The following is an 18074-nucleotide window of genomic DNA, read 5'->3' as shown; positions in this document are numbered from 1 at the left end:
TGTTCCCTGCACATACCCCCTGCAGCAGCGCAGAAGAGTCATACCTGAGCAGATGAGTCCTGGATTTCATTGGTTTCTTTTGGCACCTAGACAGTTGGAGAGAGAAAGAGAAGCATCACTGCCCGAGGACCTGCTCTGATTTCAGCATTGCTTTGTGTTGGCCCCAGAACTGAAACGCTCACTGCCTCCAATGGCACGGGAAACATCCAGGGAATGCGCACCGGGAACCAGGCATTCATAACAACGTGGGGGAACAACTTTTGATGAAAGCTCTCAAGTCTCTGGGTGGTTTTTGCAGTTTTTGGTTTTAGAACCCATCCGTCCTGAGGAGGATCAAGGGGTGGGAACCATCCTGTGGAATCTCACTTGCAGTCAATTCAATGATGCTTCAAACCTCAAAGCTTTCTCCCTGCTGGGTAAGCCCCTGGAGACATTCAAGTGAGTGCTCCGGGCCTACAGAGCATAATATAATGTATTATATACATTAATATATACATGTTAATGTGTATCACATGTATAGTATGTATGTTATATATTAACATAATATAGACGTTAAAAGCAGGTTAAGAGGAATCCATCACCTTGCAGGCTTAGAGGACACATCTCTTAGCTTTTAAAGCATAGAATCAATTTATAGCTCTAGGGAGTGAATCCAACTTATCTTGGAGATACAGCCAGCACATAAGGGCTGACAGCATGAGAAAAGCTAGGGATCATTTTGGGAATGCTCATGGGATACACTTACTAGGAACTCTGACACACTGATCTTTCTTACATCAGGAAGCTTTGCCATCTAGCTGTGCTAGCAATAGGATCCCAGAGGAAGGAAACACTGGGTAGGACCCAGACTGAGCAGATTCCCTACCCCACAACCAGTTCCCTCCCTGACACTGCCCTTTCCCATCAGCAATCCCACCTTCTCATTAGACCACCAGAAAAGTGTATTACGCATGGGAGGTTCATGCCAAACACTGACATTAGGCACGTCCCTCTTTAGCAAGCCTTTTCTAGGCAGCTACAAGCCCTTCAGGATACCCGGCCTAGAGAGGTGAGAGATGAGGTATCTCCCTGACCCAACTCCAGCTCCTGAGGTGCTTCATGTCTCTGGGGTTTCAGTGTGTGATCTGGGCTCGTGGGCACACAGATACCTCTGGAATAATTGCTGAACACCAAAACAGGAGCAAAATCCACAAAACCTCCATTTTCCAGCAAACAGGAGACAGCCTTTGATGGGACAATGCACCAAAGGGTTCAATCTTGCTGGGACAGAGCAAGAACTTCAAAGCCATGTACAACTCCCAAGTAAAGCCTTCACCCCCTCCCAAAAGCAGAGCTCCAGCTGCAGCATTACTCAACAGCTACTCACAGCTTCCCTGTGTTAAACACATGAGCACATACAGTCATACACACACCCAGGCTTGCTTTGGCTCAGAAACTCTCCCTTTACTCATCCTCCCTTTGCACCAAGCCCATCTATGACCTGAAGGGAGGGTTTGGGTGGTGAACGAAGAAACACCCTATGTGCTGGCCACCATCACCTCCTTGCATCGCAACTCAAACTGGAGACCCAAGCGCTTCCAGGCTGTATTAACACCCTGGGTTGGTCCTTTCATTTGAACTGTGCTGCACCAAAGAGGAGCAATCCCAGTTTTACAGCTGCCCTCAGCCCTACCTCTGGCCAGGCTGTTGCAAGCTCCCATGGGGAACCGAAGCGGTTGAGGTTGAAGGAGGATGCGCACGTTGGGTTGTAGCTGCGGCAGTGCTCACCGGCGGCTGCTGGGTCTCCCATCACGAAGGTCAGTTGCTGTAGAGCACCCTGGGGAGGAAGACACACAGAAACCATAGTTTAGCCCTGTTGCCTCCAGAGCAGGATGGTCTGGGGGGCTGTCTTCAGCCTCTCATAACCAGGGACTTCTTTAAAGGATGGTTTAGGCAATCAGTATTCACTGCCTGTCTTCAAGAGCTGGATGCAAAGGCTGAAAGCATCTTCTTCAGGCTGAACAGTCCCAACTCTTGGATATCAACACAAAGCCATACAAACTCTGAGAACCTGGCCTTTGAGTTTATCAGGCATTTTAACACTGCCATCTACTTCGAGCTGCTGGGAACCCTTTGCCTGTAAAGTCCCCAGAGCAGGGACTTCACGTTCAACACAATGCATGGGACAAGTTCCTCACCAGCTGCTTTGTAGGCTAACTGCACAGATGACTTCTGTACCTGGTACAAGTCATGGTCAACAAGGGAATATGAGTGTAAGCCTGTGACCTAGAGGTCTCTCCTGCTGACCTGACTGCTGCACTTGTGTTGCCCTGACCCAAAATCAAGCACTTTACACAATATAAAGCATTTGCAAAGCTCATCCTTCCCAATGAAAATAAATGGTGCGTTAAGGAAGACAAAGCAATGGATTCCTTCAGAGGGAGTTGCAACCCCACTTCATGCAGCTAGAGCAGACCATGTCCTCCAATACAGCCCTGCCAAGCCTATCCAGCTCTCACCTTAAAGGGGATCTCAAAGGACTCGATCAGGCCTCCAACGATGATCAGCCCCTCAGTGTTCACTCCCATCCCAAAATAGTTGGACCAGCTCACTCTGTCCACCAGCCGGCAGTCCACGTGCAACTCCAGCCTCTCCAGGGAGATGCTGAGAGCAACCCGGTGCCAGTGCCCATCGCCAAGGAAGGAAACTGGGAACCTGCATGTCCCGGAGTGGGAAGGGAAGAGGCATAACATGAAAACTTGAGTCCTACACCTTCTGCAGGACAAGGCTTCATCCCTACCAGCTCCCAGGGTCTCATTATCCATCCTTAGAGTAGATGCAAAGGACAAAACTAGAGAAATCGAGTCTACCTGCTGTGACAAGTAAGCACCATCACTTCTCTTCCAGCATGAGGATGCTGTTTCTATCCAATGGATTTGGGCACTTCTACAACCAGTTGAGGTGTCTGGGAAATTATTGGTATTTGGGTCTCTCCCCACTTGATTTATCCCTTGAATCTTTCTGTTCTTTGCTTTGTTTGACAGATCTGCATTGTTTTGACAGTGCAGTTAGGTAGGGACTACCTATGCAGTCCCACCACTAGGTCTGAGGGGCTGCCACTCATGAGGGGACATGACCTTGATTCAGCTGAGGTGGGCTCAGAGCAGAGCCCAGAGTGGGAAACCTTAAGTCTGGCCTTGGGAGTAATAATGGAAGCATGGAAAGGGAGAAAGAGCCACCTGAGCTAGAACTTACTCATAGTGCCTCCTCCTTGTGGTGACAAAGACCAAGGCATATGGGTTGATCCTGATCTGGAAGAGCACATGGCTCCGATGGCTGAGGATGGTCACAAGGCTGGTGTCCTCCTTCAGCGAGTACCTGAGCTTCATGAGCACGCTCAGCTCATCTGCAAAGCTAATAGAAAGAAATGACACATTGTGCAGTGTCTGCTGTGTCACCATGAGCTTCCTTCTAAGGACAAAAACCCCTGAATCAGAGCACAAATGAGCTCAATGAGAGGAGGATAAACGCAAAATGAGAGCAAACAATCATTCAGGTTATAGGGTCAGAGACTCAAAGAGCAGCAGGCAGGCCAAAATCAGCACTGTCCATACAATCTCTATTCATCTCTCAGGTGCAATCTCAGCACATGTCTGTGTGGCTGTGCGTGACTTCCCATGGGACTCCTGCTTTGCCCATGGCTGAGACTGGGTGGTGACACAGTTACAAGAAGCTCTTCCATGCTGCCTTCTCTCACCATGTCCTTGTCCAAAGAAAGCTGCAGCCCTACATCAAGAACAGCAAAGGTTTGAACTTGTCTATGCTTCCACAGACCCGTGCCTTGGTATCAAGCAATGCTGATGAAGATGGCTGTGCTCTCTTGCTCTCTCCAGTTATGTGCTGGAGCAGAGAAATCTTCCCAATGTGAGCACCAAGAAAACATATTCCTGGAAATGGTCAGTCAATGGTGTGCCAATGTCTTCCCTGCACACAATCAAGAAAGATGGAAGAAGCACTGGGCTCATAAGAGCTCAGAGTGGATGCGTTATCTTTGTGTCATGGAATAGGGTCTTAAAGTAACCCCTCAAACCAACACGAATGCATGAGTTGACTCTGAGCACCACCACCCCACCCCATCCCCTGAAGGCTGCTTACCTGTCCCCAAACGCCTCTCTGGTGGGGATGTTCAGGGTAGCATACTGCCCAATCTCCAGGATGCTGCAGTTGGCTTCATCATGGCCAAAGGAGACATTGCTGAGGTCCTGTGCATGGGAAGTGATTTTGTCCAGCAAGTCCACTTCATCTGTGTGGAGGGAGAGAATAAGAGAGATGCTCAGCAGCTGAGACACCTTCCCTACAGGGCTCTGCTCTGTTAGGCAACAGACAAAGCCCCCAGGAAGCACAGAATGCAATCTGGAGAAACTAAAATAATCCACAAACTCAGTAAACTTGGATCAAAACAAGCATCCAAATAACCTCAGAAGCACCCAGGTGGTATTTCTGATACAGAACATGTGTTTCAAGGCTCGTGTCCCAAAGACATGAAGGGCCACTCTTACCCCAGCAACAGTGGTACCTTTATGCCCATATAGTTGGGATGCTCAGGACTGTAAAGCAGAGCCCGGGACACAGATGTCCTAAAACACAAGCCCTGGATCAGCTGGGTACAGAAAATCCTGCTCAGTCCTAAGGTTCCTTGTTGAAGTTTGCCCAATTTCAATGGAGAATTGGACCAAGGAGTGGGGTGAAGTTACCGTGTCCCTCACTGAGAGACGTGTCCCGAACAGGTAGGAAACTCCATCAGGAGCTGTGCATCACACCAACACCCCTTTGCCATCAGGTGAAAGACCCAGTTTCAGAGCAGTGCTGTGAACACACAAGATGGGTGAGAGGCCCCTGATCTGAGCTATTTGGCAGCACCATCACTTCATCTCCTGAGGAGCTTTTAATTCCCTTGGTGAGCAGAGACAATCCCTTTCCAAGCTCATTCATCGACTAAAGAATCCTTCGGCTACAGAAACACCATACAGAAAACTGTTTAAAACCACAAGGTTTCTTGCTCCCCTCTATTAGCAAGAAAACTTGCAGCCATCTGGCTCTACCCAGACACACCATTTCTATCTTAGAGACATCTACATCCAGGTCCCTCCTTTCTTGTCAGCCCCTTATGCTACTGGGCAGTGCAGCAACAGCCTGTCAGGAGTGGGGATGAGGAACAGACCCAGGGCAGCATCCCATGGGCCCAGCCTTGCAGGATGAGTCTGGATCACTCCAGACCTGCAGCTCTTTTACTGGGAGGGCCTGGACAATCCCACTTGATGATCAGTCAACAGGAATGCTGCCAGTACCATCTGCACTAGCAGATGCCATCACTTGGGAGGCATCCAGCCTCTGCATTCACTCCTATTGCCACTGTTGATGAGGTGCAAGATTTATGTGAGGGCAGATGAACAGCCTCAGGCATGCTGCAGCCTGACAGGACATCTACACTCTACACAGATCCATGGCTCCGCAAAGTAACAAGTCCATTGAAAGAGCAGCTTTGATCCAGTTGATGCTAATGCAGCGCTCCAGACACCATCTCCTCAGCTGGCTTTACAAGGCAAAAAGCCCTGTACTGGTAAGGGAGGGAGAGGGGGGGAATGGGGTCCTGCAGGAGACACAGCCTTTTGTGGTGACTTGGGTTTTCACCTGGTGTTTCCCCAGCTCCCCACATGGTCACAGCATCAACATGCGGGCAATGCCAAACTCATGAAGTTCAACAAGGCCAAGTACGAGCTCCTGCACCTGGGTCGGAGCAATCCCAGGCACAGCTACAGGTTGGGCATAGAAGAGATTCAGAGCAGCCTGAGGAGAAGGACTTGGGGGTGCTGGTCGATGAGAAAATGAACATGAGCTGGCTTCAGTGTGCGCTCGCAGCTCAGAAACCAACCGTATCCTGGGCTGCATCAGAAGGAGGTGGAAGGAGGTGATCCTGCCCCTCTACTCTGCTCTCGTGAGACCTCACTTGCAGCACTGTGTGCAGTTCTGGTGTCCTCAACGTAAGAAGGACATGGAACTGTTGGAGCAAGTCCAGAAGAGGCCATGAGGATGCTCAGGGGCTGGAGCACCTCCCGTATGAAGGCAGGCTGAGAACACTGGGGCTGTTCAGCCTGGAGAAGAGAAGCTGCGTGGAGACATCAGAGCAGCTTCCAGTGTCTGAAGAGGGTTACAAGGATGCTGGAGAGGGACTCTTCATCAGGGACTGCAGTGATAGGACAAGGGGTGATGTGTTCAGACTGAAACAGGGGAAATTGAGATGATCTCTTAGGCAGAAGCTCTTCCCTGTGAGGGTGCTGAGGCACTGGCACAGGGTGCCCAGAGAAGCTGTGGCTGCCCCATCCCTGGCAGTGTTCAAGGCCAGGTTGGACACAGGGGCTTGGAGCAAGCTGCTCTAGTGGAAGGTGTCCCTGCCCGTGGCAGGGGTTGGAGCTGGAGGAGCTTTAAGGTCCTTTCCAATACAAACCAGGCTGGGATTCTGTGTTCCCAGGAAGATCTCTGCTTAGAACATCAATGTGCAGCAGCCTTTGGAAGCAGGAACACTGCAGAAGAGTGGTACCAAGCCAGACAGGGTGCAGGGCTAAGCCCCTCAGAGACCTGAGCAGACACAAACCTTGAAACAGCACTGAGCTGGCAGCGTCTGTTGGTGTTACAAGTGATGTGCATGCACAGTGTGGGGAATTGATCTTAGATCAAACGCAGCTGAAAGAGGGGGAGAAATCCATCAGGAATGTTCATCCTTTCTCATTCCCAGATAGTTTTGGGAGGCGATTTCCCAGCTGCTGACATCAGTGGATGTACCAAGACCTGCATGGTCCACCTCCAAGGGCTGCAGCCCTCATTACCCTTCAGCTTTGCTGGTGATTACAGGCAGACAAGTGTGAATTCAGTGGTTTCTCTCATGTTAAGGCATTTCCTACACAAGCTGCATCTGGGAATGTAGTACTGCAATGGAAAGAAACTACTGCTTCGTGGCCTTAACACACAACTAGAGCATTTGCTGAAAGCAAAACCCCTGGTCCCTGACAAAAGTGGGGCTGGGGTTAGGGTTAGGCATGTGCCTGGTGCTTTCCTAAGTAAAGCAGCAGAGATTCCTTTCTCCAAGGCCTGAGAACTGGAGGTAACAGGGGAGCAATCACAGGAGCTGGGCTACACGAGGAGGTTTGAACAGCCAGGGCTGGTGTTTGCCTCTGGACCCCTCCCCAATGCCAAGACAAGAACCTGGCACAGAAGCAAAACTGAATTAGGAGCAAAACTCATGAGATCTCTTCATGCCCAGGCAAGGCAATGAGTGGGAACCACAGCCTATCATAGCCAAGAGAGGGCTGTCCAAAGCATGGGGCACCAGAGCATGCACCTACCAGCCAAGAGAGAGACAGACTGACCCCACTGTATGCCCAGAGCAGCCCCAGCTCTGGCAGAGGGGCCATGCACTGCCATCAGAGCCTGAACGTCATGGGAGGCATTAGGCTGTGTTCCCATCCTTAGGAACACCTTCCTGCTTGATCGCATGCACATTGGGAGCAGCCATGAGCAGCCAGCATGCTCCTACCTGCACCCTGGAGGCAATGCTACCCAGGACCCGAGGCCAGGCTCACACCAAGCTGTGTTCACAGGCAGGCTGGGTTTATGTTGAGCTCCAGACGTGGGTTCTTCCTTGCTCAACCCGCACAAAAGCCAGGCAGGACTGCCCATGGTGCGCATTCTGTGTGCCAGACCACCTTTGCTCTTCAACCTCAACCCAAAAGCCTGCAGAATGGCCATTTCTATGCTGGAAAGGACATTCCTGGAGTTCAATGACTGCTGCCAAATTCAGCTTGCTCCGGGCTCCCAAAGCAGTGCAGGAATTCCCAGGCAGCCCAGTGCCAGGAGACTTGTGCACAGGTTTAGCACGGACAAGCACCGGCCAGTGGGGCTGGAGCCAAGCATCCCAAGCTGAAGTTAACCATGAGGGTGCCAAGCACGTCTGGGGAGACGTGCTTTCAAGGATGGGGAGCACAACAGTGCAAAGGGAGACACCTATAAAAACCTCTTAGAGGTACACTATAAAGCTGCTGCATCCAACCACATGAATCCATTGTGGTGCTGGGTGTTGTGACAGGTCTCTGCCTCCAATAGCCAACTGTGCCACTGACCCTGTGTGCCAGTGCAGGTGTCCCAGCAATGCTAAGCTCTGGCTGGAGGAGAAAACCAGCAGAGCCTTGCAGAGCTCAGCAAGAGAAGATGCATTCTGTGATGGTCAGCAGTGTGCTCTGGACCATCACTACCTCCATTGCCTTGCTCTAAGCACATTGGTGAGCTTTAAAAGGTTATTTAAAAAGCTCTGGCTTTTTGATTGCTTCCTGGGGGAAGCTGAACAGAAAATCCCCCAAAATGTATGGATCCCTTTTCAAAATGGAAAAGAAGCACACAGAAAAAGGGATCAAAGACTTTACCCCACCACTCTGGGAAGTTATCCACAAATTCCAGCCCAACTATTAAGCACACAAAAAGCATCAGCATTTCTAGCATTAAGAAATGAAGGCAGAGGGCTCTGCTTATGCCCCTGCACTGTTGGGTGCTGGACTTTGCCAATGGACCTGCATCAGACCATAAGCTCTGTATTTTCAATTCAGGGTTTCCTTGCCCTCGTCAGTCTTGCAGCACCACACAGTCAAAATTCCCAAGGGAAAAGAGGAGAAACAGGGAACATGGGCAATAGCCTGGTCAGAGAACAACCGCAAAGGTCTACCTATCCTTTAGAGGAGATGACACCACATTGCTTACCCCAGAAGGCCAATTTGGACTGTGCCTGGCACACAGGCACACACCAGCCTGGGCAGTGGAGAGGGAAGGTGGTGAGGAGCACCTAGGGCTGGTGAGCCAGGAGCTGGGGACCCTGTTGTGAGCAGCCCCAGGCGCTGGTAACAGGGCTCACAGGCAGCCCTAAACCAGGTCCAGGGTCCCCTATGGAGCACAGTGAAAGACAAAGAAAGACATGGGCAGAAGCAGGTCTGGAAACAAGGCTACAGAGTGGGTGCAAAGCCAAGAAAGGACAGGAGACAAACGTACAAGAGACAAGATATACCCAGCGCAGGCCCATGGTCCATCCAGGAGGCAAAGCCAAAGGCAGAGCTCAAGGCAAGAAGCCTACACCAAAGCTCAGCAGAGGGCTGAGGATGCAGGGCTGAGCTTAAATGGGCTCCTGGAGTGCAGGGGTGAGTGGAGGTCCCAGGTGAGGCTGGTCAGAGACATTAAGGCCCATTAGTGCTCTCAGGGACATGACAAGGTTCAACATCAGTTCTCCATCACCACGTCCTATCCCTGAGGCTTCATCCCAGAGGAAGATGTTCCATAGAGGGGGATATCCCATGTTCCAGACACAACGAAGCTACCATCCATGCTTTCCTCTGGCTTGCATGCACGTGTGAAGCTTATATTAGGCTTTAACTTCTCCCCGGAGGAGGGAAATGAGGGGAAAGGAAATGACATTAAACAACATAAACCATAACTGGAGCCCTGGGAGAGCTCGTAACTGGGTCTGTCAGACTGAGTCACTTCCCCTGGATGCGGCACCACCGGTTGGGACCTGAAATAACTGGGCTGGACAAGCCCAGAGGACAGCCCTGGTGCTTGCTGGCTGGGGAATGGAGCATATGAGCTAATGGGTCTTTCCTCCCTCTGATTTCTGAGTGCCTTATGAAAGACTCCTATTAGAGTCTGCCTAGGATCACAGGCCATGCACTTGCAACTGAATTAGAGAGACTTGTACGTCACAGTCGTAATTGGTATTAAAGGTTTTCTGTATTAAGTGATGGAAAAAGAGGACTTGATACTGGGGCAAGGGTTTCCTGGCACCTCAGACCACTGACACCACCGCAGTGATCCATAGCCAAGTATTCAAAACAAGGCAGCCCTCCAGAAACACTGAGGGTCCTCCACTTCCTTTGTGACAGTTCACATCTGAGGCATAGAAATGCCCCAAAAGACATCAAGTCTGGGTCCCATGTGGTGCTGTACGGGCAGAGAATCATAAAACGGTTGGGTTGGAAGGGACCTTAAAGCTCCTCCATCTCCAACCCCTGCCACGGGCAGGGACACCTTCCACTAGAGCAGCTTGCTCCAAGCCCCTGTGTCCAACCTGGCCTTGAACACTGCCAGGGATGGGGCAGCCACAGCTTCTCTGGGCACCCTGTGCCAGCGCCTCAGCACCCTCACAGGGAAGAGCTTCTGCCTAAGAGCTCATCTCAGTCTCCCCTCTGGCAGGTTAAAGCCATTCCCCTTGGCCTGTCTCTACAGCCCTTGTAAAATGTCTCTCTCCAGGTTTCTTGTTGGCTAAGAGAGGCCACAACAAGGTCTTCCTGGAACCGTCTCCCTTCTCCATGCTGTTTACAGGTCATCAGCCCTCCAGCAGCTCTTCCTGCTTCTCTTTCTATCCCTGTAAATTAAATAACGCCCACAGCAGCCACCCATGTCCCTTCCTGGGCCACGTCCATTCCCTGTTGTTCCCATTTCCCTTGTCACCGAACAACTTCTTGTTAAGGGCAACACCACAAGCCACACAAGGCAAGGTTTAAGTTGAATACAGAGGGTTATGCAACAGGATTTCAACCTTCTCCTCCCTGCTCCGGAGAGCAGAGAGAATTTGGGCTCGACCCAGGGGCTGCAAGTTGAAGGGGATGGAGCCAAAGCAGGAAGACAAAGCAAAAGCCCATTTCTCACAGAGAACATGGTACCTATTAGCGGAGAAGTGAATGCAACCACCCACCCACAGAGAGGACAGAGAATTTCAGGGGAGAGAAACCTTTTCAGATGAAAGAGCCAGCTGGGAGCATTGTTTGGACAGGAAAAATGGGAGGGAAGGCTTCTTTTCAGGCTCCATACACAGGTCTGCATGCGTGCTGCTGCTCCTTTGTGCGGGCCCAGCATGGGGGCTCTGCTGGGATGGGGCTTCTGGGGACAAAGCCTGGGGAGGAGGAAGGGCTGCGGAAGTCAAGGATGACCCTGAATAAGGATACACTGGCTACAGGGAAAAGTAGGACCAGTGGAGGAAGAAGGGAGTCTGTGAGATGCCTTTTGGGAGACGAGCAATGGGAGGAGGGAAGTCAACAGTTGCTAAACCCACAGTGGGGATTATGAAAGCAGACTGCCCACAGGAGTGGGGAAGTGGGCTTGATGGGCATTTCAGCCTTCAGCTTCACCACCCTCACCAGGTCTTCCCTCTGCAAATCCCAACACAAATCATGAGGCGGCATGACAATCTTTTCCCATTAACTGAAGAGCGTTTCCTGCCCTCAAAGGGACAAAGAAACGTGTGTTTGCTTTGCAATCAATATCCTGACAAGTTCAAAGACCCTTTTGAAGGAGGTGCTGGGAAGGAAGCTCACAAGGGCTGGGTGCTCTGCAGGATTTAGTGGGTCTTGCTTGGGTTGGTTTGTCAGAAGCCACTTCTAACCTTCCCAAGACATGTACTGAGATCCTGCAGAGCTCCTCAACCATCTCCTTCCTGAGCAACCAAGAGAGTTAACATCAACCCAGAGTTCTTAGTCTCTAGGAAAGTGCTCTGGGGTGCTATGCTTCTCCCCAGCCTTGCTCACTCTTCACCCCCAGGTCACACTCACACCCTGGTGTGTCTCCTATCCCCTGCTCTCCAAGGATCCCTCCCAGTTCCTTCTTTCTCTGCTCTGTGTATGCATGTCCTGTTCCCTCCTTGACCATTGACAGCAAATGAATCAGACTGGTTTGGGTTGGAAGGGACCTTAAAGCTCATCCAGCTCCAGCCCCCTGCCATGGGCAGGGATACCTTCCACTAGAGCAGCTTGCTCCAAGCCCCATGCAGCCTTGAACACTCCATATGCTTTTGGGTTGAGTTTAATCCTTCACTTTACTCAAGCCTAACACAGTGAAACTGATATTGTATCTGTATTTAGGACTTAATAGGTTTAGATAAAAGGGTGCTTTTAAATGGATTTAAACCTACGCAAATCCCTGCACAGCCACTCTTCAATCTGTCCAGGTCCACCTCACAGTAATTCAACATTACTGAATTACAGTAAATCAGCATGAACCAGGTTTGAGTTGCAGGCATTGTCTACACAGCATGATCTGTGGGATTCATTTATGAACAGCTACAAAACACACTACTGAAAGCTGTGTGACACTTGAGTGGGGACAAGTCCCAAACCATTGGCACTCGCTGTCACCAGTAAACGAGCTTCTCATTGTTGCTCCCTTGTCCAAGTAAATTAAGAGCAAATTCTACAAATGATCACACTCCAGGGGCTTGTTTCCAGCTCCAGCTTTCCAAGATCCTCCCTCTCTGTTGTTTTGTTTTGTTGGACTGGAAGATAGACACGTAAATACGCACAAAGCCACCAGAGAAAAGCAATCACAGAATCCCAGAATGGTTTGGGTTGGAAAGGACCTTAAAGTCATCCAGTTCCAACCCCCTGCCATGGGCAGGGACACCTCACACTTGACCATGCAGCCCAAGGCTCTGTCCAACCTGGCCTTGAACACTGCCAGGGATGGAGCATTCGCACAGCCAGAGGCTGTACCCCTGATTCTCAGCATCCTCTTGTGCTGATGAAGAGCACTGCGCATCGGTGTGCACAAACCATCCCCAGCTCCCATGGCCAAGGCTTGTCTGGATGTGATGGACTTCAAGGTCAAGAGCACAAGGGGGTCCCTGCAGCTCCCATCCCTGGCTCCAACAGCAGATGCTTGCAGGAGAGGAGAGGAAAAGGGTGAGAACTGATTTAGTCTTTCCTGCCATTCAGTTCCTAACTACATTTTCTTGGGGGTTGGAACTTGATCTTAAGGTCCTTTCCAATCCAAACCGTTCTATGATTCTGTTCTTCACCAAATGGCAAGGGGGAGCAGCAAAATCTACACCAGAAGGTACAAAAGTGCCGTGAAGAGATATAAGGCAGAAAGATTTCTTACAGAAGGAAAAGTCATTTCAGTTTGGGAATGATGCAGCAGTTTCATAGGAAATATCTCCCTTTGAAAGACTTTGTTTCCTTCTCCATTACAAGTTGATCTTCACAAGCGCTTCTCCAGCTCCAACTCCCATTCTTTTAGATCAATTATTCTCAACTCTGGCAGAGGCTCAGCCTGAGTTATTATTGCGGCAACATTGAAAGTGCCTCGAGTAACAGGAGGAACTGTGGAGTCAGTATCATCTGCTGCAGACATACACATCTGGGAGAGATTACAGCCTGAGAAAAATCAAAACAAACTCTTCCAGGCAGCCTATCCTGGGAATTCCTCTCATTTCAGCAAATAAGGGTTTGGTGCTCCCCAAAACCAGAGCCTTCCTCTGAACGTCTTCACTAGTGATGGATTGGCTCCTCTGCTTTAGTCTAACTGTACATGTAACACCATCCAAGGCTGGAAAACCAAAGCTTAAACCTGATATCAGTGACAACGTGCAAGGCAAGCCAGACCTAAGGCAATAAGCCCAGATGTTAGTTGCTGGTGAAAGGCAACCAGAAAGGGTCTGATCGTGTGCCAGGAGCCATCTGTCACTCCATGAACAAGCACACATTGGCTCACGGTCTCTGCAACTCCTGTTCTCCAAGTTACAGTGAAAGCATCAAAACTCTGCAGGAAAGTAGCAGCTGGAAAGCAGTGAAAGGTCCTTTGTGCTTTCAGACCCAAGGGATGTCCTGTTCAAACACCAGCACTGCCTCACTGGGTCACACACTGGCACCCACAAGTGCAGCTTCATTTCTGGTGGCAGTTAAAGCAGGAGTTAGAGCTGAGCATCTGCACAGCATCCATATGGGGGTCCTTTTGCTGTCCCCAGCTGTACACAGATGTCCTTGATGACTTAGATCCCAAGGAAGAGCTACAACTGAACACAGTATATTTCCTTAAGCATCCAAATGGATGCTGCTTCATAGAACTATAATTGGTTTGCGTTGGAAAGGACCTTAAAACTCATCCAGTCCTAACCCCCTGGCCCTTCCACTACACCACAACCTGTTGTGTTCAAGCGGATCTATCCAGGCTTGCATTTCCATGTCCACATGACCATGGATAAATATTTCTTTCCTTTTGTGCAGGTGGAGAAACAAAGCAGAGCTAATGTTGGGAGGCTGTGAGGATACGTGGATGAGGCAATTAGGATGCACATGCACATATGCCAGCCAAGGGAAGGATTGAAGAATTAGCTTGCCCTGGAAGCTCTTGCCTGCCTTCTGTGCCATGCTCCCTGCTCCCTCAAGACCTTGGGTACCAAGCAGGGGTCTCTTACAGCTAAGGCAATAAACGCTGCAGCTTTTCAGTCCCACAATTCAGTCCTTGCACTGGCCAAACCAATTGCTGTTTTCTCCACTGCAGCCAAAGTACCAGAGTGTGTTTTCCCTACCCTGCCTGATTCTCCCCTCTAAAACTCTGCTGCAGAGCTAGAGAGGTGCCAGCAAAAGGGAAATATCCATTGATACCCAGAGAGCATCTTTCCAAAGCTTTCTCCTTTTGTGTGCTCAGAGCTCCTTTGCAGAGGTGCCTGCACTGCTCCTAACATCAAGCCCTGGCAATCGCAACCCTCTTCCTCTGCTGGCTCTCAGTGTATTCATGACAAATGTGGTTTATCAATCTCCCTGCAGTGGCCCAGACTAATTGGCTGGGGGAGGGATTCAGATAGCTTCATTTTCCAGGCTTGATAAGAGCCGATGACTTCACTCAGGGAAAAACCATATCATGCAACTGTGGAGGTCTGGCTCGGGTCACCCCTAAGAAATACCTTGTTATCGCACCCCTGCAAGAGAATGGGCAAAGATCCCATTCAGAATTTATTGTGCCCTTGGCCTCGTGCCTTCCAGACCCATCCTGTGCGTACACATGCACAGGGCTGGCAAATTCACATCCATTTTGATTCATACAAATTCACAAACTCAGGGTGTCAAGAGGCTGGAGAAACAAACTGCAGAGACTGCAATGCGCTTCTTTACAGCACACACCGGGTTTGTGATGGTAGATCATGCCCCATCCAGGAACCCTTGTGGGGCAGGATGCTCACTAGCTTCTGCTTTCAGATGTAAAGCTCTTCCCAGCACACCAGCCTGCAGAGAAAGCCTCAAAACATCACCCCTGATCCTGAAAGCTCAGGGCAAACACTGCAGCTCCATCCATGAAGCTGGATGCACACCAGCACCGCTTGTCTCGAAGGGCTGGCTTTGGAGAGAACCTGGCACTCAAGGAAGAAAACTTGAGGGCAAAAGGCAGGAGACACACAGGGGACATGGAGCTGGACATGGTCCAGCACTGTGCCAAGCACAGCAGGCAGAGAGCCAGGGACCCAGCCAGTTCTGCTGCCTACAGCAATGGGATCGGGGATGCTTGTTCATGGATCCCACGGATCCATTATTCGTGGGAGGCGGTTGGAGACTCCAGGTGCCAAACTGCTGGCAAGGAAAGGTAACTCCTGTCTGCTTTCCCTCAACAGCATGGGCTCTACTACAGGAGAATCCCTATTGTGCAAGTATCTGGCAAACCTCTTACCCCTGTCCAAACCCCTCTTAGCGTCACCTTCATCCAGCAAGGCCAATTTTCCCCTTTAAATAGTGATCGCAGGTTGACACATGGTTGATCTGAGCTAACACACAGACACTTCATGCTGCAGCTCATCACCTTGGAGATGCTGGCCTTTCCTGAAACGGTTCCATGCAAGGGAGAAGGGGCACAGATGCTCCATGAGCCCACGAGCTGTGGGAGCTGGAGCTGCCTGAACTAGGCTTTGCCACTGTGCTTTACTCTACCAGCTCCTGTTACTCAGCCTATGACTAATGGCCAAACCAAAATTAGTCCCAGTGCACTTAATTAAGGGGAAAGTTTTCACTGCAGGCATGTGTTTTGCAGGGATCTATTTCTGCTGCCTTCCCTTTTAGATACGCTGCAGCGAGGGTCAGTGCCCAGGCTCTGATCTGGTGTTAAAACTCACTTGATCAGGAACAAGGTTCTAGAGGTTGTATCCAGCTACCACGCACCGCCTGCCCCCAGGGACCTGCAGAAACCGGGCAGGGATGAGCAAGAGAAAGAAGCACGAGAGCCTCATGCAGCAGCATCAGCACAGCCTGGGGCAGAGCAGGAGCTGCAGTCCTGACCTTCCCTCCATGCTCCCTTCAGTGCAGCTCTCAAGAATAAAGAAAAACACACTAAAAAGGAGTGTTCCCCAGTAACAAGCTGACATTTCACAGCCAAAAAGCGCTCTGATTTTCACCTCGGGCAAAACATGTGCACGTCTGTGATTCATTCCACACTCGTGGCTGCCAATTTTCCTGCACAATTGAATTGTTGTGGTTTCTGCCTTTGCTCAACTCCTGAATGCTCCTCCAAGTTCTTTGTGTTCAGTGTTTCACAGAGCTGTTTGCCTCCTACGTCTCCCCTCCACTGTTATCTTCACACCCAAAGTACCTTTGGGTGCTGTGAGCATTCAATGGCATGGTAAGGTGCTTGATGCCATGAGCAACTGCTGTCCCAGGCACTGAGGCCACCTGCAGGGACAGGGACCCTGAGATCCTCCAAGCAAAAAGAGCTCTTTGTCTCCTAAAGTCTTGTTTCACCAAAACCTCCTGGGTCAGGCTGAGCTTATGGAATGGTTGAGCCACAGCTCAGAAGGCTCTGGGTAAACAAAGATAAACCAGGGTTTCTTTCATGTGGAGAGAAGGTGTCAAACCCCGAACCCCACCATGTTGCCCTCTTTCCCCACCCCAGGAGGGGCTGGTCCTCTCAGAGCTCCCTTAGCAGACATTCATCCCATTCATCCACAATGGCTCCCTTACACCCCAAGGCTGACTGACATCCCATCCCTGCCTCACCATGGCCAGATCCTAGGTGGAGGAGGCTCTGCAGGCAGCAAGCCTGGGTGACGATGGGCATGGATCCTCCACTGGGATTGAAGAAGCCTTCTGCAATTCTCTTTGCAGATGAGGTCCCTGGAAGGACACGCTCAGCACATGAGCATGGGTCAGCCTCTACACCAGTCAGCCTTTATGGAAAAGCGGGATGTGGAGATCTCCACCCCTGTTTCCTCCCCAAGGATCAGAATCCTCTTCCTCCCTGTGAAAAGCACCTTGTCCAAAGGCTGGCTCACATCCATCCCTGTGTCTTCTACTGCTGCAGTGGAGCATCCTACCCTCTAATAATCATTTCCCAGCTCAAATTAATTTTCCCTTTCCTTTATTTCTTTACTAACCTAGAGGATTTCCCAGGGAGATAAACCAGAGTTATTTATGCAGAAAAACCCAGAGGAAAATCTCTCTTTTCCCACCAAACCCCAGCTTTAGAGCCTTTAGCAGTCATCACAAGTAAAGCTGAAGAAGGCCGAGGTCACACACACTCACCCATTCATGCTGCCTCTGCACAGCCCAGCTCAGATCAGGGTGTCAGTTTGGGAAGAGCCTCAGACATGGGGTTGATGGGTCTTGTTTTAACAGCAGGGATGTAAAATTAAATGTGCTCTTCATTCCTCCCGCTGCCTTTGAGTGGGGGAAAACGCATCCGTTAGAGGCACCACTTCCCTCAATGGGAAAATGCTGGATTTGGATGTGGGGGAGGTCTCAGGGTTAAATGAAATTGCTGGAAAGAAATCGGTGTCAAACAGAAAACTTTCCCCGTGGTTAAGTAAAAAAAAAAGAAGGAAAAGTCATTTTGAGTTAGCCCAGAAATGACGGGTTTCAGCTCTGCCTGGAGAGGAGTCACCTCTTGCTTGTTGTCTTTTATTCAGTATAAGTTAAACACAGAATGCTGTTCTGAAACTGAAAATTGAGCTTAGCTTTTAAACCCCTGAGATGTCACAACATCCCCCCCATAAAAACCCCAACCAACCAAGAGCTTTCTTTGTAAAACACAGGAAAACCAACAGTTTTGATGGGTTTGAATTCTACTCCCACATCCCTATATAAAGACCCAGGTTCACAAGCTCCATCCACCTCTTTTCTCATCCCATGCACCAAGTGACCAACACCTCTCTAGTCACAGCTCAGCTTCAGGCTCCATCAAGTCCACTGCGGTCCATCAACAAAGGGAGCCCCATGTCATGGTGCTAAGCAGCAAACTGTTGATGGAGCTAA

At 50.3% G+C, this 18074-nt stretch overlaps 1 protein-coding gene across 1 annotated transcript in view; it reads right to left on the bottom strand.

Annotated features, from left to right (window-relative positions):
* The window catches only part of LOC130598175 (collagen alpha-1(I) chain-like), an 81889-nt gene that overhangs the window by 48207 nt on the left and 15608 nt on the right, over nt 1-18074 (bottom strand). Inside the window, exons 2-6 of the mRNA XM_057407374.1 lie at nt 4135-4282; nt 3235-3393; nt 2499-2694; nt 1673-1816; nt 45-86 (exon numbers count right to left, since the gene is read on the bottom strand). Of these exons, the coding sequence (XP_057263357.1) occupies nt 45-86; nt 1673-1816; nt 2499-2694; nt 3235-3393; nt 4135-4282 (689 nt within the window). The remainder of the gene's footprint in view (nt 1-44; nt 87-1672; nt 1817-2498; nt 2695-3234; nt 3394-4134; nt 4283-18074) is intronic.

This window comes from Pezoporus wallicus, unplaced genomic scaffold (assembly GCF_028554395.1).
Source record: "Pezoporus wallicus isolate ANWC-B61680 ecotype Strahan unplaced genomic scaffold, APGP_CSIRO_Pwel_v1 contig_8234, whole genome shotgun sequence".
NCBI lineage: Eukaryota > Metazoa > Chordata > Aves > Psittaciformes > Psittacidae > Pezoporus > Pezoporus wallicus.
The sequence above is the reverse complement of the archived record's forward strand: the minus strand, read 5'-3'. Positions and strand labels throughout refer to the sequence as shown.